At 36.9% G+C, this 22,496-nt stretch overlaps 1 protein-coding gene across 2 annotated transcripts; it reads right to left on the minus strand.

Annotated features, from left to right (window-relative positions):
• Positions 1-12: 12 nt before the first annotated feature.
• On the minus strand, positions 13-21,495 carry LOC149027201 (uncharacterized). 2 transcript variants are annotated; one of them, XM_089160303.1, is made up of 19 exons: positions 21,059-21,495; positions 19,022-19,101; positions 16,437-16,487; positions 12,553-13,080; positions 12,212-12,460; positions 10,928-10,993; positions 8,952-9,131; positions 8,190-8,241; positions 7,788-8,072; positions 7,589-7,699; positions 5,284-5,475; positions 4,523-4,798; positions 3,787-4,410; positions 2,442-2,935; positions 2,289-2,349; positions 2,145-2,213; positions 1,411-1,658; positions 902-1,274; positions 13-817 (listed from the first exon to the last, which is right to left on the minus strand). In XM_089160303.1, exons 1-17 carry the CDS (start codon positions 21,290-21,292, stop codon positions 1,575-1,577), a joined length of 3,636 nt encoding a protein of 1,211 aa, XP_089016429.1. In that variant the 5' UTR covers positions 21,293-21,495; the 3' UTR covers positions 13-817; positions 902-1,274; positions 1,411-1,574. The 2 variants fall into 2 exon arrangements, with proteins under 2 accessions (XP_089016429.1, XP_089016428.1); XM_089160302.1 differs by having other exon boundaries at positions 902-1,658.
• Between the last annotated feature and the right edge of the window lie 1,001 nt (positions 21,496-22,496).

Consider the following 22,496-nt stretch of genomic DNA (forward strand, 5'->3'; position numbering starts at 1 on the left):
TTTCTTTAACGTCAAGGGGATTTGCCTCTGGCCTTTGCCTTAAGAAGATTAACTTTGACATCCTACTTGAAGGTGTTGGTTTGCTCTACTAAAATGCCTCTTTATGCTTAGAACCTAAACGATCTTGGATCAGTATCTTTTACATTAAGTATTGATTGCCATCTACTTCCACCATATGCCATGCACTGTGGATGTACCACATCAGCACATTTGCAAGTTTTACTTGATTAGATTTAGCAGACGCGCTCCAGTCAACGCCAACATTTTTAACAAAAACAATTTCGTAGTGGATGAAGGAGATATCACAAGGAATTCTGAATCAAATACTTGTAATATGATGCGAAGTTCTCAACAGCCATTTTACAACACTAGCCATTTGGTTAGGGAAAAAATAGTAGACACCCCAAAAGAAAACAAGAGAGAGACGCCCAACCCCACATTCCACCGAGAAAAGAAAAAAGCTGATACATTTACACAATCAAACAGGATATACTCTAGGAAAAGAACATAGAAGGCAGAAAGAACAGGTGACTTGGATTGCCTAATGGTTTGATCTTCTCAGACCATAATCTCCTATTTAAATAAATGAAAGGAAAAAAAAAAATCTTGAGTTTCTACTGCATCCAAGGTGACAAGGCTCCAAGATGCAACATGTGCTTGAAGGTTTTATTAGCTGAGGATGCCTCTTAAAACTTGGCATGAACCACAGCATGGAGATGCAATTAACAAAACTGGGGGAAGCAAAGACAGCAAATCAGGTCTTGTACAAAAATTATCCTCATCAAATTGCTGCAGAGTTCCTCAGGCATTCGCAGAACTGCTTTGACATGAAAAAAGCAACACCTTAAAGAAAATTCAAAACACGAAAATCTGAATGAACAAAGAAAACAAATCAATATACCTGAAGATTCTCCGAGCTCCTTACATATAGAAGCCACCTTCGGCAGCAGAATGACGTTTGCAACTAATAGATGAATTAGGTTACCCCAAGGTTTTCCTGTATAGCTTTTTTCTTTGGCTGTTCTTCTACAATGACGATAGTCTAAACTAAACAGATAATAACTGGTCCCCCAGTTCTTCATTGAGCACATATCCCATGTAATAAATATTTGTATGTATAATCAAAAGATATGGGAAACACGGAAGGAATTGATGCACTTCAGCATGTCCAAAGAATCTGAATAAGACCCTTCACCTCCTTTTCTTTCTTCAGTAGGATGAGTACGGGGTGAGACCAAGTGCCAGTAGAAATGAAGCTACATAGCACCCACCATCTGTAAATGCAGGCAAAATTATATGCACCAGCATCTCATATTCTGGTCCACTGCTAACTTTTCACTATCAGATGACCCAATTTCTGATTAAATTGTTTATTCCAAATTCACTTCATACACAGTTCAGAAAATTTACCATATCTTCAATCCAGGTTTGACTTCTCCACCCAGATCTTCAAGGACCTAAAACATTGTGGTTATCATATGTAAATTAGATTAGGCCACTCGGGATTCCCTCTCAGCAGTTCCTGTCCAACTCAAGCAAATCTGATCTTCAACACCGAAAGCAGTGTATCAGATCTATATCCCAGTCCCAAGATCTGAGAGCTTTAGTATGCCACGCATCTGGAGGTATGGATTCTCCAACAGCTTTTCATTGTTGTTCTGGTTAGAAGCACATACACAACATATTAGTTGCATACTAAAAGGTATTGTTAGTCCATACACACAAACAACGGTTATTCACGAGCAGGGTGAGTCATCTTTCCCCCAGTACCAGGCACATGGAACCCAGCCAGGGGACAGGGGTTGGAATCATAAGTTACTGAATCATTACTTGATCCATCAACTTTTTAGAGAGAATGAACATGGAAACAATTATCAGGAATTGTAACTTTATGGTTGTACCAAGAGATCCACATGGAACAACACGTCAAATAGTGCTCTGGACTCTTGAGTATGTGCCATGTACTCAGTAGAGGTAGCAGTAACTGATTTTCAACAAAACCAGGGTTCTTGGTCGAGTAGATAATACTGAATTATACAATAGAACAACTTGTCTACATGAAAAAAAGGGAGAAAAAGATATATATTTTTTATGCACGAATACCTAACTTCAATAAGAGTGCAAAGTGACATGCAATGTCTGACCTGTTGGGCTCTAAAAATAAGACTCTGAAGCACACGTTGATACTTTTCAGGTTCTTCTGTCATCATTCTCTGCAAAGCCCAAAATTTTATATCAATAAATGTTCACTAATTTAAGTAATTACAACTAGGTAAGAGAGTGCATACCTTCAAAAGAAATGCTGAAGAGTAATATGCCACCCTTGAGTCTGTATCATCTAAAAGTTCCCTGTCATGATGTAAATAGCATTGAACTTGGGCATGTCCTTATGAACACACAAAACTAAAATCTACTAATGGTGCTAGGATATCAATATTTACCTAAAGAACTCTTCACCTCCAACTTCTTGAAAAGCAGCAGGATCCGCAGTGCATTTCCCAATCAAAAGTAAAAGAAGGGCAGCTCGGATGTCAGATGTTGCACCAGGTAGGTTGCCCCTTCCTTTGCTACCAACAGCAACACCAAGTGCAATATCATCAGTTGCTGCACCAGCTAGTTGAATCAAAGGCCAGTAGAACAAGGCAGTGGGAATACGTGCTACAAGTTGCATAGGAACAAGGGCCTGTCCCCTCAGAAGTAGTGCAGCCATAGATGCTGAATCACAAATGAGAGAAGGATTAGCATTAGCACCACTTTTGCTATTGGTTTCTTCCAGAAATTCATCTCTGCAATAGTTAATTCCTTGGTGAAGAGCATAAGGATCTCCATAATGCTTTCCATTCCCATCTGTGCACCCAAAGAATTTACCAAGCTCTTTGAGGTTGTTCTCTGGGATCAGTCGAGCACATAATTGAGAAAATAGCATCTCACACATCTGTTCCAAACATATTAAACAAGTCAACAATGATGAAAGAGGGATCAAAGAAAAGGTAGTCACAAATGTTTTAGGGATTCTTGAGAAGCTTAAGCTAAAGAATTTGTTAATGGAAAACATTAATAAACTTGCACACTAGACATTTTTATGGCGCTGCCCATAATAAAACCTAGCCAGGATACTCCACCAATGTAAATAGTTAGGTTTGGAACATCCAATCAAGAGAATTTTCAGATATTTGAATTTTGTAGCACTGTCTCACAACATAATTCATATTTGCATTCATCATGCTTTCCTTTCCCTATCCTAATAGGAATTTACCTTAATTGGTCAACAGAAGTTGCATTGTGATCAAGAAATTGCAAAGTAATGTAAGAGAAACTATTAGGATTTTTTTTTTGGCCAAGAATATATTCAGGGTTTCAGTTAAAGAGGCAAATTATCTCCAATAATATCAGAGGAGTTTACAAATTTCCCCTACCTCATTTTCTCTTTAAATAGTATTACAGAACTTCATAATTATCAAATAAACAAAATTTATGTAGTAAAAAGAACACTAGGGATCTGATTCCCCCTGCTTGCAAGCGCAAAATATGTAGGGTTTAGACCTTTCCTTAAAACCCACCTGTTCTAGGGTCCTAATTAACTGATTGGAATATCCTTATTTGGTTGATTCACCATTGCACTATACATGTGCATGAAACAAGGGAGATTTAAAAGTTAGGTTTATCCAATCGGACACATTTTAAGCATTATGATCTCCTTCTCAAATCCTAGATCCTAAAATCTGTATCTCTATCATGTCAGGATATCATCATTGCAACAGATATATAGGATCTCAAACAAAATACCTTCAAGATGTTGATATGATCAGTTTCATTTATTTGATAGACTAGCAACAATGAACTGCTCATTATATCTAACACCGCATTTGCTTTCTCAAGATGATAATTCCCATGATCATGTCCATGGAGTTCACTGCTGCTTGGGTGCTCAAGTTCTTTCTCATCTAGCAACAATTTGCACTGTGTAAGAAACCTATCTAGAACAAAAAGGAAACCCCATCTGACGAAATTGTGCTTTGATTTCAGAAGGCCACACATAATCCAAATATGTAGAGAAACTTCTGAACCCATTGAATCTTGGGTACCAGCAAGTCCGATTTGCTTCTGTATATTCCTAACACTTGACCATATACTGGTGTTCCTGTCCTCCTTAATCTCAGCCATAAGCAATTCAACCAACCAGACATACCCATTCTGGCGATACGCAGATCTCTTTGAGTGAAGAAGAGAGTGTAAAGTGGCCCATGAGAATCTCAGATTCATGTCAATACCATTTTCCTTGACTCCATCCTCGATAGTTTTCAAAGTCTTGAAGGATTTCGTCATCCGTATCATGTGTGAAAATTCATCATCCAAATGAGTTACAATGCCTATAATATTATCAAATTTCTTGATGACCTTCTCCAAGATCTACAGGGGAAAAAAGCAGATGCAATTTAAACAAGCATTTGCACAAACAAAGAGTATAAAACAAGCTTTAAAAAATGTATGAAATAACAGAAGTGCTATAGTGAAACATTACCATATTTAGATGCTCATAATTCGGATATCTTGACAAAGCTTCAGAGATTGATCCTCTCAATACCTCTCCTATACCTCCTACTCCATGTTTAACAGCCACATAGAAAGCTTCAGGTGCATTTGCAAGACTGAGCATTGCCGCAAGGGGTTGAATCTCATCAAAGCTGTATTCAGAACCTCCAGTAGCAATGCATGTTTTATTTATTTGATCCAAAGTGTAATCAAAAAGAACCAGAAATAGATTGCTCTTCTCTTCCATTAAATTTGCACATGAATACTGCAACAAAAATTCAGGGTAAATGATGGAAGGATGCATATATAAAAACTAGAAACTCCAGCAAAGGAAACAGATGTGACAACCAAATGAATTGAACAGACAACTGAGGCTTGACCAAAGTATCGAAGGACATTATTAGAGGGGAAAAAATGGACGATAAAAGTACCTTGCAAGAAGGTCAAAGGGACTAAAATACATGTGCGTGGATATATATACGTACAGCAGAAATGACATTAAATTTTGTAAGTTAGGGAATCCAATTGTTCACAATAGTTTGTTGGAAGTAAATTTTGAAAAAAGAGAGTAGCATGATGATGTAAAGGAGGACAAATACACAAACTGGAGATGGTTTCATACACGTAATTATGGATGCTGGCAAGTGGGATTTAATCAGCTGCAGCTGACACTAAAAATAAAATTGAGATAGACCTTATCCATATGCATTGTAGATCATTAAGCATTCAATGACTCTATTCAATGCATACCTCGAGGCAAATGAACTCAATTCCTCCAACTAGATCGACCTGTTCCACAAGAAATAAAGGAGTACTTGAAACAGCTTTTACGGAAGCATCAGGGACCTGATAGAACATGTTTGTCAACATGCAAATAAGCTTGCAATGGACTGTTTCTGCCCAAGAATGTTCCCTGCTAATATCCAGAAGTGTCTTAATAACCTGTGAACAACATTGGGGGGGGGGGGGGGGGGTAGTTAAACACAATAGAGAAACACTAAAATAGAGAGTGCTTTCCAAAAGACAAAAAAACTATGAATTTCCAAAATGTGAGATGGAACCACCAAAAACATTCACAATCCCTAACAAAAAATAAATTTCTTCAGGATTATTGTGTGGTCAACACACTCAAACAGAATTCCAAGGAAAATATTAGGGGACAGCAATAAGACCATCTGAACATTTTTCTTCGCTTGCTCCCGGTATTTGTTTTTGTTTCCATTTCTGTTTCTCCTATTTCCTCCCTGGAAACCTAGAACCCTCTCCAGTGTCCTCCAGTGAAACCATCTCTTCTGCCTAACTCTGCTCATTTTTATTTTTATTTCATTGATGTTGTAATAGCTACATGGCTATTTTTCAGTATAACAGTAATGTATATAGTTTTGGGGAGGTCTACTTGTAATTACTAGCTTTCTCTTATTATGAACAGTACATGGATGTGCTCCTGCGACCTAAGTAATTATTTTCCCAACAAACAAATTCTTACTCTCTTCCTCTCTCCCACCGGGGTTTGGCGTTGCTGTTACCAGTGGTAAACTGCTAACAAAAAAGAGGCTTTCTTTCTGCGATCGCACCGCTGCTAGCCATCAACCGTCAGATTTGCGTCCATGTGTTCATAATTGGATCCAATGATGGGGATTAAAGATATGTGTAAATATATTTTTTATTTTAGATTTAGCATTTTTAATTTCTGAATTTACAATTTCCAGTCCTCACTGAAATCCGTTCCCATCCCGAGAGAACCCTAGCTTGAAGTTGGGTTGAATCCCAAGAAGATCAAGAAAGTTAGGTTTGAACCCCTGGATATGATAACGTTTTTGCAAATTCATCCAGAGAAAACAGGGAACCACACACTGACACTTAGATGACTATGATCATTTTGTTAAACTAAGAGTCGATATTCACAGAACCGGAGATCCAGAAACTTGAAGAACCTGCAATGAATGAAGTAGATTAAGCCTGTAAAACCCCTATAAATAAGACTTTGCTGTAGAAAAAGGCAAGGAAGAAGGAAGGGTAAGAACTTGGATGATTGCATTTAGCTGAATGCTTACCCCCCCCCCCCCCAAAAAAAAAAAAAAAAAAAGAAGAAAGAAAGAAAGAGACAGTGATTTTAACCATGCAATCAGTTTCTTTCTAGAAGCAGGATTCAATTTTTGGAAGGGCGCATTCTGTACAGCTGGTTAGTTGATATGTGGATCGTGAATCTCAGCTTCAAGTTTACGCTGATCCATGGATCCCCATTTGACCTGATATTGATTTTGATGATCAGATTCAACTGATCCATGTCTTCAAGTTTATTGGTTTGTCCCAGAAGTTTACTACTTGATTTTCATTTCCATGATCAGATCCAGTTAGTTCATCTTTTACCTAGGTCGCTGAGCTTTCTTAATTTGAGAAGAGAGTCACTGAGAAGAGAAGATCAAGAAAGCTACGGTTTTTCACCTCACTTGAGACCAGAACCAATTACGCTTCCATGGACTTTAGCTCTAGTTTGCTTTTGTAAATTAGAAACATATTCTTTCTCAAATGTAAAATAAAATTTGTATATTTTCACATATAATCCCGCACTTCTATTTTACACCACTAGATGGACATGTGGTACTATCGCAGCAGTCACATGGTAGGCTGCCATGCAACCATGAAAAAAAAATCCCAATTAAGAGACCTAGTGCACAGGTCTCCCGTTACTACAGGGTGTAGGAAGGGGAAACAGGCACGACCCTTAAACCCTGCTTAGCAGGAAAGGCATGTGTCAGTACTAACAGTAGCATATATTCATTACTTTTGGGTTTACCATATTAATTTGGTTTGCAATACTGATGTTATCATATGCCACCCAGGTATAATTGCAACTTAATGCGTAGATTCAATATATAATGCTGCAAATGCCACCCAGGTGCCTTGACAAAAATGGAGCAGGATATCGGGTGGTGAAGAAGCAACAAACAAATAGAATTAGCATAGAGAATATAATGATGTTGAGGTGGGTGAATGGTGATTACATTATCACAAAGAAAGTACATACTAGCACAGTATGAAACAGATTACTCACCCTTATGTCAAGACCTTCCAATCTTTTCCTCCATATTTTGCCCCTATCGCAAACAAAGTAAAACAAACAACTTAAAGCAGATGCCCAGACAGTTTCCTCCTTTTCTTCTGTCTGTAAAAACAAGGAACAGCAACTTCTAAGACATTACCAAAGAAAGCAGATGTTTGGCTCACAAAGGACGTGATAATCCAAAAAGTACCTGTACAAGGAGTAAAAGAACCTCATAAAGAACCGTCAAAAGCCAGGACTCAAAATTATCAATGGCCGAGGATGCTGTGCTCTGCTTGGATGGATCGGTATTTTTCTTTGCCTGAGTTGCAACCTGTCCTTCACTCCCAACATACATTTCTTGGGAGCACTCTTCTTCAAACGTTGTAGGGCCATCAGGTAACAAAGGCTCCAGTAAATGAGCATGAACCCCCAGGTTTAAAATTAAATCAAATGCACGGACCTTAGAAGCTAATCTTGGAGAACTAAGCATTTCCTGTAAAATAAAGAAATAAACTTCAGAAAACCTGACCACATTTTTCATCAAAAAGAAATAAAAGAAACAGTCGATGAATTCATCCCAAAAAAACAAAAAGTAAAGTTGATGCATCACCTCCAGCATAGAAAGAGTGAGAGGGGCAGCAGTTTGAGAATCCAAAACATACCTACAAATGAAAGATTAAGGATTTCAATCTTTCTGTCATTAATACTAAAAATGATTGAAAAACCTATATGAATAAATACTAAAACTATAGAGTGGTCATTAAAAGTAACAACATACACAGAAAAACTATATGAATAAATACTAAAACTATAGAGTGGCATTGAAAGTAACAACATACACACACACACACACAAAAAAAACTTAGGATTGGCAGACTCCGTTATAATCCTGGATCCTGCAGGTTAAATCATTTAAGGGGCAGTTGAATGTCAAAGGTTGAACTTTTGAAGCAAGTACTAAATTTCCAAGCTCAGAACAGTCAAACCATCCAATGGCCCCAATGCAGAAAGAAAAAGTCCACAATTGCAGTAGGTATATTCAAACCTAACGGATAACCTTACTGTGCATGTTATGAAATCTTAAGGCAAGGCAGTTTCACAGAGGAGAATTTCAGAGATCATGGGATAGCAACAAACTCAAAGCTAACCCATTAAAAATTCTTTGGTCTATCATACGAGTGTTGCCTGAATTTAGCAAGTAAAACAAAGTAAAGATGATACATAACTTCTGCATGAAAAACCATCTAGACGTAAATAAATGCAAACATGTTTGTTATCTATGAAACACGTAAACATTGAAGTTGAGGATGGTGACTAAACCTAAGCCATTCAAAATAAAAGGAAAAAGTTTAACAATGTCTGATGAGCATACATATCAATAACAAGTTTTATAAGGACGCTGACAGCAACTTCCATTGAGGGTTTTCCAGTATTATGACTTAATCTGGATGACACTGTCATAGGATTTGCATTTGGTGAAGACGACTCTGAGCAAACAGCAGCTATGACCTCACATACTTCAGCAGCATTCAATCGTAAAGGTTGCTGTTCACTGTTACATGTTAAAATATATGGTCAGAAAGAGAGAGGGAGAGAGAGCTTCATTATGTAGATTGAGTAATTGAAATATAACTCTTGACATAGAAGCAGAAGCAGTCCCTATTTTAATAAAAATTACTGGTGTGCTTCCATTGAGCTCCTTAACAATAATGTCAATTTAGTAAGTTCCAACTCTAAAATGGCAATTCCTTCTGTACACATACTAAGCAGAGAACTAAAGTTCCAAGTCCAGGAAATAAGTAAGAGTACAAACTCTAACAAACAACTATGAATTTAAACATTATGAAGACAAAAGCAAGCAGACATGAGACAACTGCCAAATGAAACTATTAACTGATACATCATCAAATAACTGTAAAAAATTATAATACTCAATATTAGACACTTAAACAAGCAAATAGAAGCCAATTTTAATAGTGTGAGTTCTAACTTGCAATTTCAAAGCATAGATTTTTTTTTTTTTTTTTGGGGGGGGGGGGGGGGGGGCTGACGTAAAATAAAAAGGAGATGACGCTGAACTGTAAGCCCAAAACTCAGTGGTCATTATTGTTCCTTGAATAATAATAATTAACCAAAAGAAACATATTTAAAAAAATAATAATAATAAAAATAAAATAAAGATATCGTGAAGAACTTATTAGTTATCCATTCATTTTGGTTTTAAGTTCCAGATTTAGTGGTGGATGGACCAACATATTCTGGCCTTCTCGGTGATCTATTCCAAATAAATTTGTGACTTCATCCTTTGGAAAAATTGGATTTTTTTAAACAGTGTTCTGATTTTGGCAGAAACATGATCCAAGATATTTTCCATAAACAGGGCCAAACACATTGTTTGAGATAAAGTTAGAATACAATCCCTTTTTTAACAGTTTACCTATGCCAAGGACTAATATTAATTGTCAAATTCATTACACAGGGTCTTTTTTGGTAGAACAGCCAAACTAAGCTACTTCATCAGCCCAAGGTGAGAACTCTACCCGCTTCTAACCATTTTCACTACATTGAGTTTGGGATCAATGGATCAATATCAGGTTCCAATTTTTTAAATACTGCCCCTAATAAAAAATGCTTAACAAAAGAATTCACGGTTAACTTTATCAAACTGCATCCATGAAAATATGATTTTTGGCATGAAGTTCAAAGGAGTGGAATTGGTATACCATGGAAGCTTATAATAATTGTCCAAGAGCAATGAAGTTACCCAACATATACTACAGGAACAACCATGGAGAATTGCATTGTGGCTGGCGAAATACTTGGGTTACGCCTCATGAGCGTCCAATCCAATTGGACCAATATCTTATGATGTTCAGACACAGGCATGGGTTGGGCAAAATGCTGAGGGATGGGTGGTAGAGGATTGGGAAGATAACCACCTGAAATTTTCTAAATGCAACTCCAAATAATGCCAACTTCTGCAGGCTTAAGAAGATCATGTTACATCTAGCATCTTATAATCCTTTCCCAGCAATCTTGTAGTAGGGGAGGGAAGGGCTTTTTTCAATGGACTGCTGGCCCTTTTGTGTCTTTTGTGGTGGTGGTATGGCTTGACATTAGCTCATCCATATGGTGCTTGTTGATAATTTCTTCTCAGGGACTTTCTAATGCTTCCATCCTTCTACTATAATAAAATTTCCTAGGGATTTAGGGGGAAAAAAACCCAATGAGAGGGGCCAAAGTAACCAATACATCTACAAAGATGAAGCTGTTATTTAAGCAGTCACTGTAATACAACATACACTCGAAGAGGTCCATATAAAAACTGGTTTGAATCTCTCACGATACCTGTAGTGCCGATATTGGAAAAGAGGTCGAGGTCGTGTGCGAAGGGTACTCACTGGCGTATCCTCCCTACAAATAGAGAGCAAACAATTGTAAACCAAGATGCTTAAATCTTCAAATTTTTCAAGGTATCAAAATGTCTACCCAATATCAAAGAAGCTGCCCAGAAGTTCATCCAATATAATTATCATAAAATATATCAAAATGAATTAAGTCATTAGATAAGATGCCACACATTAAAGCTATGCTACCAGCATATAACAAGTAATACCCGAAGTAACACAACATATAAGACAACAGATAAATTGACTAAAAGACCAGAAAACCTATCCTATGACAGATGCACTCATTCACAAATAGTACTGAACAAAGTACTTTAGATAAGATTGAAAGAAAACCTACACAATCCATATGAAGTAGAAAGTCAGTAACCACGACAACAACAACATATATGACAGCTGAGTTTTGTCTCAATAATTTTTGTATTCTTCATTAGGATTTAAGAAGAAAATGCAGCATAAGTTGCTGCAACCAAGGAAGAGGATACACAAGGGAGCCTTCACACAGAAATATGAGTGCAAAAATGCTACTCATAACCCACTTTGATGCAATATGAGAATACCAAGCTACTAGGTACATCAGTACTCATACATGAAGAAGGAGAAGGAGAGAGATGTAGAGAAGAAAGTTCATAGTCCATATTTCACAGTTCGTGTAGATACCATGAATAAGGTACATTGAATTACAACTTCGAGTCGTACCGAATAACAACATAAGTTGCTTAACCCCTAACAGAACTCCTCTATTGTGCAGCTTAAACATACCCAAAAACTCTAAACAATACCATGTATGGTTCTGCAAAGCTAAGCCTCACCACATGCACCAAACAATACCATAAACTAAAACACAATAACTATAACTACCAACCAGTGAAGTCATACTAGAACCACAAACAATAATAGTCATCTTCAATTACTCATTTCTTTTGTAATACAAAATAACCTACTCTGTTTCTATAACTCATCTCAAATGACAGGAAGATACGATAATGATGAAGTAACAAAGATGGATATACTGGAGAGGCTAAAAAATGATAGCTTAGTTTTAAATCTAAAAACAGATTTAACATCGCATATTTTAAAATTCCAAATAAATGATATATTTAATAAAGAATGTTTTGAATCCCATTTTCACATGCATTTTCTTCACAGATATTAGAAATTCACATTCACAGTAATAAAAACAAAAGAAGGAGAAATATGATAATATGGAGTAGGAAGAACATGCCAAATTGAGTGAGGGCCTGTTTTGGAGCGTTTAGATGCAGTGATTGCCCTCAAGTGAGAATGAGCTGAAGCAATGTTAGTGGCGGTTGTAACTGTTGAAGGCTGCAACACTCGATTATCAGGCACATTTTGAGTGCTTGTCCATGGTTTGCTCTTCAATTTAGCCTTCATGTCACTAACAAGTAGGGCCGCAGCACCAACTTCAAGGAAACCATGTGAACTTACAGCCTGGGGCATGGTACTGCCATCGCTGGAATATGGAGAAGGAAAAACCATTGCTAAGTAAACTTGATTTCAGGGCAATTAAAAGCAAATTCAAAAGTAAAGTAAAGAGCTCATTACCTATCTGCCATGAATAATGATGAATGCTGTTCTCCAAGCCAACGCCATTTAAAGGCATCCACAGAAATGTAATCAGTATCTTTCCAACCATCAACAGTGTCAAGATTTGGTAAGTTTAAAGAATATAAACTGGAAGCCTCTTTCCTCTCAGGAGATTCCCTGTTACTGGAAACCGAAGGATTTAATTGGGAATTAAAGGATCTGCTCAGCAAAGAAGATAGTGTTGGTAGTGACTGTTTTGATGTAGTTGAGGCCACAGAAAAAGCTGCTGGTTGGAATGACCTTCTTGGAAGATGGCGACCCACAAGTGAACGAACAAAATTTAATGATTTCACCAGTGCCCCCGATGCAAAACTGGAAACTGGCAAAGAAGAAGGCAAAGTATTCCCAGTGGTCGGTGCTCCAGAATGTTGGCTAAATGATTTTGACCATTGCAATACCCTTTGGTTTGTGCCAAAATCACACTCAGAGATTAAATTCTCACAGAAAAGATCAATCTGTGCTAAAGTCTGCTCACTGGGTACATATCTGCAGGGGATGGAGAGAAAAGGAGTGTATCATGAGATTTGACAACACATATTAAAATTAATTCTTTTTCTTTCATGAATACTAATATAATGACAGAAAGAGACAATCTCTCTGTATATGTGACATGGGTCACAACCAAGTATATAGGCTTTGATAAGCCATCATATTAGATATTACAAGTCAAACCTGGATTAAAAAACAGATAAAAATTAACTTCAGCAATTCCTTTCACATTTAGTTGAGCAAGTCCTAAATTGTTTATTTTTCTTGAAGTCTAGAAGAAAGGAATTTATCTTGGTATTATCCTCAAGAAAGATACAGAAACTCTGGCCCATATACTCTCACACCCCAGTTGATCTCAATCAGGTTCATAAAATGATCTAGCAGTCCAAAGGAACAGGATGGCCAACGGCAAACCAAGTAATTAGAGAGGACCAATATGTTTAGTTTCAACGGGCTACAAGGGCCATGGTATAAGCACATTCGTGTTTTCTACTAATGCATTAGTTCAATTAGCCCAAATATTAGAGATTTAAGGCCTGATGGAACTAGTAGGGTTTCCATCTAAGTTATATTCTTTTATTTTAGTAATTTCCAGAATGGATGGACAAATATGCTGCTTCCAAATATGGTTTCTATAAGAGTTCATATTCCGTGAAACTTTAGGTTGCAAACTTCTCCTTTTACATGAAAGGCTATTCCTTCTTCTTCTTCTTCTTCTTCTTCTTCTTCTTCTTCTTTTTTTCCCTTTATTGAAGACATAAAAAAGAGTAGGGGGATTGCATTAGCCCAACTAATTCGCTAAGCTTACGCTCTGCTGATTTCCGTGAGATTTAAAACTCCTTTGCCATGAAATGGTAAAGCCTTGGAGGGATGAAAATCAAGGACAAGTTCAATTTTTCTCATTGAAATTATAAAAAGGAATAGGGAGATCACATTACCCCAAACAATTTGTTAACCTGATGGTCTGCTAATTTCTGTGAGATTTAAACTCCTTTGCCATAAAATGCAGTGAAGCCCTTGGAGGGATGACAACCAATCCTTTTCTTTATTCTGTTCTTCTATGTCTAGTACAGTTTTCCTTTTCATTGTTGTTGAAGTGTACCATGAGGGGAGTTGGTTTATGTTAAGTCTAGTAAAGCAATCGTTGAGTCGTTGAGTTTAACCCTCAAGTATGATTCTTCTTTTGATACCATTGTCAGCCTAAGGCCACGATGGAAGCTCCAGGTTGGTTGGATGCTTATTCATTGAGTTCCTTTACTTGAAACAAAGTAACATTTCTGCTGGTATGTTTTTTCATCATGAGGAAGAAGTACTTCAAGGGGCAGGCATTGGAATAGCACAATGGTCGGAGAACCATAGTTGTAGCCTGAGATCAAGGCATCATAAAAACCTCCAGCAAGAATTGTTGGGTTAAGGCCGTGTAGGAAAATGAACCCCCCCCCCCCAGGACTCCGCTTTTGCACAAGCCTTTGGAATTGGGTTCACCCTCCTAGAAAAAAGTAGCTTCTTCTTATTACTGAAATACTGAAATATACATTTATCAACTTTATTGAGAACCCCTCATGTTTCCAAGTTTTTTCATTTACACCCCCCCCCAACCCCTTTATTTTAGCTCTAAGGAAAACCCTCCACTTTAAATTTCTGTTCCAGCTTGACCCTCTCAGTTGTAACCTTACACATAAGGTGCATGTTTCTTTGGTGGGCCCCTAGCGATCCAATTAAGGATTATTGAACCTGGGATCACATCACAGAACATACATATTCCCTCTCCCTTTCTGATAGTGTATAGAAATTCAATGCATATTGATGACAAATAGGGGGAACACCCTAACATGAATTCATCTTCTAACCTATCAAACTCCTAGAGACCCTATCCCAACACCTTAATATTCAGGTGTTTCTTTACCCCTGGAACCCCCCCCCCCGCCAAACCCAACCACACACACACACAAAAAAAAAAAGGGAACTCAGTTGTTCAATTATCAAAATATAATCCAAGAACTGGTAGGTGTTATGGTTCTCTAGTTGCAGACCTTCCGGTCCAATACATATGTCCTCATCAATGCCAATCCCACCCAATATTTACTTTGACCTTCTGATTTCTTTTAGGCATCGTTTGTTTGCTGAATCTGAAGTGGGGTGGGAAAAAGTCAATTTTTTCATGAAATCCCATAATATGGTTTGTTTGGTTCAATGGGATGTAAAAGTTGGCAGACTTAAGGAAGCTTGTCTGCTGATGGCATGCTACTTTTCCCACCCCATGCATTTTCAAAGTCCCATGAGACTTTGTGGAAAAGTGAGGAAAACAACAAAAGTGGGACCCACATTTGAAACTTTTCCACAAAATGCTTTCTTTTTCTTTCCTATTACTTGACCCCACTACATATGGGCCCCACATGTCTATTTTTCCCACCCCACTTTGCAAACAAACAATGTGCCTCAAGGGTTTGCTTCTTCTAGTTTACTGCTGATGGCATGCTACTTTTCCCACCCCATGTAGTTTCAAAGTCCCATGAGACTTTGTGGAAAAGTGGGACCCACATTTGAAACTTTTCCACAAAATGTTTTCCTTTTCTTTCCTATTACCCGACCCCACTACATAAGGATCCCACATGTCTATTTTTCTCACCCCACTTTTGCAAAAAAACAATGTGCCTTAAGGGTTTACTTCTTCCCTTGCACTTCTATCATTTTCTTTTCTGATAAGCATTTTAAACTTCCAATTTCAATGTTTTTGAGCAACCCCTTCTTTTCTTGCTGTTACATGATTTGATGCATTAGCCACATATGGGTCCCACATGTCTATTTTTCCCACCCCACTTCTGCAAACAAACAATGTGCCTCAAGGGTTTACCTCTTCCCTTGCACTTCTATCATTTTTTTTCTAATAAGCATTTTGAACTTTCAATTTCAATGTTTTTGAGCAACCCCTTATTTTCTTGCTGTAGATGATTTGATGCATTAGCCATATACCAAACCTAACAAAGACACATCTTGTAGTCCTAGTGAGGAATAGAGCCTAGGGAAAACTATAGACCAATATACAGCAAACAATTAAGCTGTACTGGCAGATATGTTGCACAAACTAATCGATCCGAAGTGTTTACTCAATTAGGGAACTCTTCAAAAGATCAGAGGACTCCTTTTTACCATTCTCATAGCTTTAACCAAAATGCAAAGGTAGTCAATTCAGAGTAAGATGGACAGCAGAAACATCAATTAGATGATTTCCAGTTTCCAAAGTTATGGATCTAGGTGTGAAAAGGTCTGTCAATAAAATGGATCCGGTTGTATCTTAATAATCACAAATAATGAGAGAGAAAAAAAAGATTTTCACTGTCGACAGAACATACCGTACAATATAACGCTTCAGAAGTGCCACACACCTTGCAACAACTGCCGGACTGGTGCAAAATAATAATCCCAATTAGATAAAAAACCAGACAATCTAATGCTCAAGATAACGCTTCAAAAGAAGAATATGAAATGGTGCACATGTTAAAATACCATGATTGCATTTGCTAGGAATATACAAATCCCACACAAAAGAAAAAAAACATAAAAATACCAGTGACTAGATGTTTAATATTCTCTGAGCAATGGTACACAAAAAGTGAATTACAATTTATCCAGTTTTTTTTTAAAAAACTAACCTTCCAATCCAAGGCTACATTCTCCACGCATATTATGCATGTCAATTTTATGTACCAAGCAAACTTCTAAATCTATTAGCAAACCAACTAATATGAAGATTACAATGAACACTCAGTTGCGGATAATAAGCAAGGTGATGCCGGGCTTAAAATCATTATGAAAACTCACACCCAACTAATACAAAGATTTTGAAGGAACTTTTCTAGCTGAGAAGAACCAAATCCACAAAGAGGCCTATAATTGCTCCCTTCTAACTGACATCAGAGACGTCCTGTTTCAGGAACCTCCAGGTTTAGATAGAACGCTACCTTATAAGTTCCCTAGAATTGATAATCATAGGAATATGGATCATTGAAGCAGTCAGATTCTTACAAGAGTAACTTCAATGTCATAGGACTCATGAGTCTATGACATAAAACAGAGCAGGGGGTTAGACAATCACCTCCCGCCAAACAAAGAAATAGTAAGAGATGAGTTCGATAGCAGGAACAGTTACAAGAACGAATATCGAAAAGAAAAGGACCCACATCAATAATTTGTCTGTTATCATATCTGGTCGTATGACTATACTATAAGATTCCCTTTGTGTTTCAAAGGAAAACATCAATCATACAACACTCCAGACATACCTCCACTACATCCAGCCTCTTTTTAGTTCTCTGTGAAACAGCATCCTCTAAATCATATGGTACCTCAAACAAAACATATAAAATCAAGGAAGAACTGCATAATTTAGCATGCATGATACTTATTTCCCCATTATATCATAAACTAAAGAGGGTGCTGCCACATAAAATATCAAGCACTTCATGCCCAGCTACCTGGATAGAACAATCTACCCCCATGGATCAATTCTTATTTCTTACAATCCTCGCAGGACTTGTGCACATACACTTTAAATTGAATTCATAACTAGGAGTATACAACACACACAAAACATGAGGAGGAAAAAAGAGACAGTATTTAAGGTGGAAAAGTGTTAGGTTGCTCCTTAATCAGCTTGGTATTCGATTTGGGAAGGAATACCCTAGGTAATGCCTGGTAAAGTAAAACCATCAATAAATCAAGCTAAAATTTAGTAATAAGATTAACACTTCATTAGCTAGGTCCAATATACACAAGTTTTCCTTTGAAGCAGGAATTTAATAAAGAACAATTATAAGTTCATGGACTATGCGAGTGAAAAACCAGCACTTTAGCGCTGAGTATACATAATAAATGCTTTAACATAGAGCACACTATATATGTAGGCATGCTAAAACTCATCTAGGGCTTCTAATAAGTCAGAAAATGACCATTCATAGCAATAAGGAAAAGAAAACATAAATTTTACTTTTTGTTGGAAGCATCTAACACTTAATCTCTTCTTTGTGAGATACTGGCATTTGCCAACCGAGCAACCCCCTTATATGTGTACTCTGAATCGGCTCAAAACAATCAGATTCCACCTGAAACCCAAGAAACCAAGTATGACTTAGCCACTCCAGCATGGAATGAGCCAGCCTCAACCAATTCTGATCCCAATTGACCGACTTGACAGATTCAATTTTTCTTTATGATGTGCAAAGAGCAATGCTCTTCATCTAGTTGTAACTTTTTCTGATTTAAAGCTTAAAAAAATGTGAAATCATGTATTTTCAGAGTGTTAAATGTGGGTCAGACAGCATCAATTTGTTAATGAAAAGGATGTGGATATGGGTCCTGATACCTCCACATGCAGAACTTAGCTGTTAAGCAATGCTTTATCCAGTTTTTCAGATAATTTCAAATTTAGAATTTATTAACAAACTTTTAAACTTGAATTTGTTTGACACGTTCAAACTTTGTAAATTTTAATTCCTATTTTGTAGCTTGGAGAAGCATGCTATCCACGATATATAGAGTCCATGTGTACTCAAACTTGTAAAGTCTTGTAATAAACTACAAGTATAAATAGAACTCTTCCTCTTGATCAACAACAAGAGAGAAGTTTATCTCAAGACTCGTGTTATTCTTTACATTAGCAACCTACCAAGAAAAATACAAAGAAGGTACCAAGACCCATTCTTACTAATCAAAACGACAGTATTTAGGACTAAAAAATGTTCCCTTGTCCTCAAAGCAACATTATAACATCAAATATCATATAATCAATAAAAACAAAATAAGGCAAGGAGTAAGAATATCTTAAAAATAGGGGATGAAAAGAGGATGGCATGTGCAAAACAGATCAGATAACACTTCTTGGATTAATAACAAGTTCATTTACAAAATGCATATCAGTGGCACAGAATATCACTCATACCTCCGCTCCCTCTCGGCAAGTGTGTGGTCTAAAATCACAGAATAAGCCAAGTCAGTTGTTGAAGGGTCTGCCAGGTAGTCCTGCCACCAACAACATGCAACAAAAAAGATCTGGTGAATCTATTGCACAGACAATAAATAGTTCACAGTATAAAAGAAACAATTATGATCAAGCTACATTGTGAATGGCAAGTCGCAGTGACAAGATTCTTCTTATCTTTTCAAAAGAAGTAAAATTGCATTCATATATGAGAAAAAAGTAGGCTGCACAACTGGATGTATAAAACTAATATTTAAGACTCTACAAAAACATATCAGCCACTATACAGAAACAAAGCACTCAAAAACCCAATCCCATTGAACAAATTACCCATACGTAAAATGTTCTCAATTGTCCCGTAAACTATAGATATTAACTCCTAAACACTAAATTTGAACAATGGCATCAACCCCTGGGAGTATCAAATAACAACCAATAAGCCTTGATCCCAACTAAATGGGATCGACTACATGGATTCTTGCCTCCCCCATCAACTCTATTTGAGGCAGTACTAGATACATGGCCTAAGCTAAGCATATCTTTTTTACCACTTCTCTTAAGGTTATCTTAGGTCTAACCTAGTTATTCTACTTCCTTCAATTTGGAATAAATTATAGGGGCATTCAAAGGCTGTTGGTGAATGTGGCCGTACAACCTCAATCAACTTTCTCGTCACTTATCATTTACCAGATCATAAATGATATTGTACATTGATTTTAATGGTAGATTCAGTAGTGCACTTCCATCACATGGTCAGTCCCTGCTTGATACTTGGGAAGAGATCGTTCAATCATTTGGCCAGACCATCCCATATTATCCAATCTCTAACATTAAGAATCCTCACCACTTTGTGAGTGCGAAATGGAGCCCCTTCATTTCAAAACTCAGAAAGAAATAAAGAGATTCAACTTAATGGGAATTGACATAACAAGCCTCTTAACAGCAGATGCCACTTCTGTGTGACCTAAATGAGCTGTAGTTACATGGACTAGGTGTAATTATTTCTAAATAGACGTAGTTATGTACTTGATTAAGGCATTAGCCAGCCTTGTAGTGGGATGCAGTTAAATATAAATTATTAGGAGATACATAAACATAAAGGACTAGGGGGGGAGTCGTTGTGGAACCTCCAGTAACTACCTAGCAACCCCACTTATAAGAAGATAACAAGAGAATCCAAAGGAATAAGAATTTCAATCATTACTCTACACAGTAAGTGGTTGAGGCTTCCTCAATTAAGCCAGGATGCCAGTCTGTTTCAGTAAAGTCAATCCCTTATCCTCCTACAATTTTTCATACTGCATCAGCCGCCTAAACCAAGACGTTTGCATCAACGTCGGTTACTTTACCAAACTATATAGGCATTACACATGAAGTACTGGAAAAAAACGAAACCATTGTTTTGTATTGAAGATAGTTCCTCTAGTCCATTTCCAATTACCTCTAGTACATTTCGAATTACTTCTCACACCAAATATGGAAATGTACAAGCTCCAACATGGTAAGATCACCTTGCACGTCGTGATAATTCCTATAGATGTTCTCATTTTAAATGCAAGTAGACAGAGCTTAAGTAATCCTTTATGCCGGAAAGGGGGAATGGGGAAAAATACCTACGGATAAAAATATGAAATAAAATAAGAAATTGGAATTGGAAAATCATGAGACTCACTCTCAGAGTCCCTAATAAAAGGAGACCCACTGAAAAGTGTGAATCACAGAATACCATTAAAAACTCGATTCTTGAAATTAAACTCTAAAATTTTCAGAAAAGGAACCCACCCGGAGTCCTACAGAACAATAAGATACCATCTTCAACAAAACATTAGAGAGCCATTTCAATAATTTGGAAGAGATGCATCCAATTAATTCCGATCTTTAAAAAAAAAAAAAAAAAAACGATGTCTTGAAACCAAAATACAGATCGACGGAGAGAAATCAGGCAACAACAGATTAAGCAAGAGCAAAACGACCTAAAGAAAGGAAGGAATTACGAACCCGGAGAGTTCTAGCAGCCTCAGAAGCAACAGGGGAAAGGTTGACATGAACAAAACTCGAAGACGACGAAGAAGACAAACAATCGGCAACGGCTCTTCGGAGGGGCTCAGGTGGCTTCTTCAAAGACAAAGATCTCATCCTAGGAGATGGCACACCCAACTGAAACCTAGCGCTTCCAGGGCTTCGAAGAGAACTGTAACTCGTAGACATCCCTCGCTCTTTTTCTCTCTGCATTTTCTCAACACTTGTTTCTCTGTCTCCAAACCTTAAAACGCAATAGTAAATCTAAGACGCTTCTTTGTCTGGTTCTCTACATTTGAACTGCTGCTGCTGTCATTCTAATGGAGAAAACACATTAGAGACTGAGAAGAGAGAGAAAATAGATTTCAAGTTCTTTCTTTCTGAGTTTTCGGTGTAATTAGTTTTTGTTTATGAGTTGTTACTCTTTGGCAGTCTGGCACTGTTGGCGAATTCGTCTTTCTAATTAAAATATTAAGACACTGAAATACCCCTCTAGTGTGATTATTTATTTTTAGGATAATTTCATCAAGACATGAGGTTTGCTTCTGTTTTAATCAAAATAAGTGAGACTTTGCATCTGCCATGCTGTGTTATAGAAAGAGTCAATTTATGAACAATTTTAAAATATGACAAAAATATTCTTATAAGGGTATAAATTAAGGGGTACTTGAGTCATTTTAACATGTAAGGGTATTTTACTATTTTAGTCATATTTAAAAAAAATAATTTTGAATTCTATGACTTTTTTGTAATTTTTTGATTAAATGAAAAGTCACGAGTTTCGTGGCAGGTGGGGGATGTTTGTAAAAAAATTAAATTAAAAAATAATAAGAGCAAATTGGAAATAAGAGTGATAATTTGTCCTTGTATTGATTTTTTTTTTCTATAGCGTATAGGAGGCAGATGCAAAGTCTCAGTTTTTTTTTTTTGGACTAAATGAAAATAACTCAAAAAAAAAAGGGCAAATTAGTCATAAAAATGATAATTTGTCCTCAAAATGACATTTTCTATAACACAGGGGAGGCAGATGCAAAGTCTCAATTCTTTTGGACTAAAAATTACATAGACCAAACCTCATAGGGTTCTAATGAAAATTACCCTTAATTTTATTCATTATGAGGAAAGAAATGAGCAAATCAAACACATTATTGACAATAATAGTACAAATAAATCTAATCTTCTCCTTCTTAAGCCAACCTGTTAATAAATAGATAAATAGAAATCCTTGCAGGTAATTTATCGAACATAATATGGGCAATGCTATTACTCATAACTTGGTTACAAATTTCATCACAAATACATCCACAAACTCACGGGCACATAGCACAATGGATTGTTAATGTGGAAAACCTCTTTGATGTGAAGAAGAAAAATCATAGGACTGTAGTCCACCCAAAAATCCACTAGTCACCAAAAA

The sequence above is a fragment of the Hakea prostrata genome, chromosome 1, assembly GCF_041222555.1.
Source record: "Hakea prostrata isolate BN-2017 chromosome 1, UWA_Hpros_2, whole genome shotgun sequence".
Classification (NCBI taxonomy): Eukaryota; Viridiplantae; Streptophyta; class Magnoliopsida; order Proteales; family Proteaceae; genus Hakea; species Hakea prostrata.

Bases quoted from the DNA above. Each gene is read 5' to 3' on its own strand.
- LOC149027201 (XM_089160303.1), bottom strand. From the start codon at position 21,292: ATGCAGAGAGAAAAAGAGCGAGGGATGTCTACGAGTTACAGTTCTCTT. The intron at 9,132-10,927 runs GTATCGTGAGAG...AACATGTAACAG, and splicing joins TTCCAATATCGGCACTACAG to TGAACAGCAACCTTTACGAT. The intron at 8,242-8,951 runs GTATGCTCATCA...TTTCATTTGTAG, and splicing joins ATAAAACTTGTTATTGATAT to GTATGTTTTGGATTCTCAAA.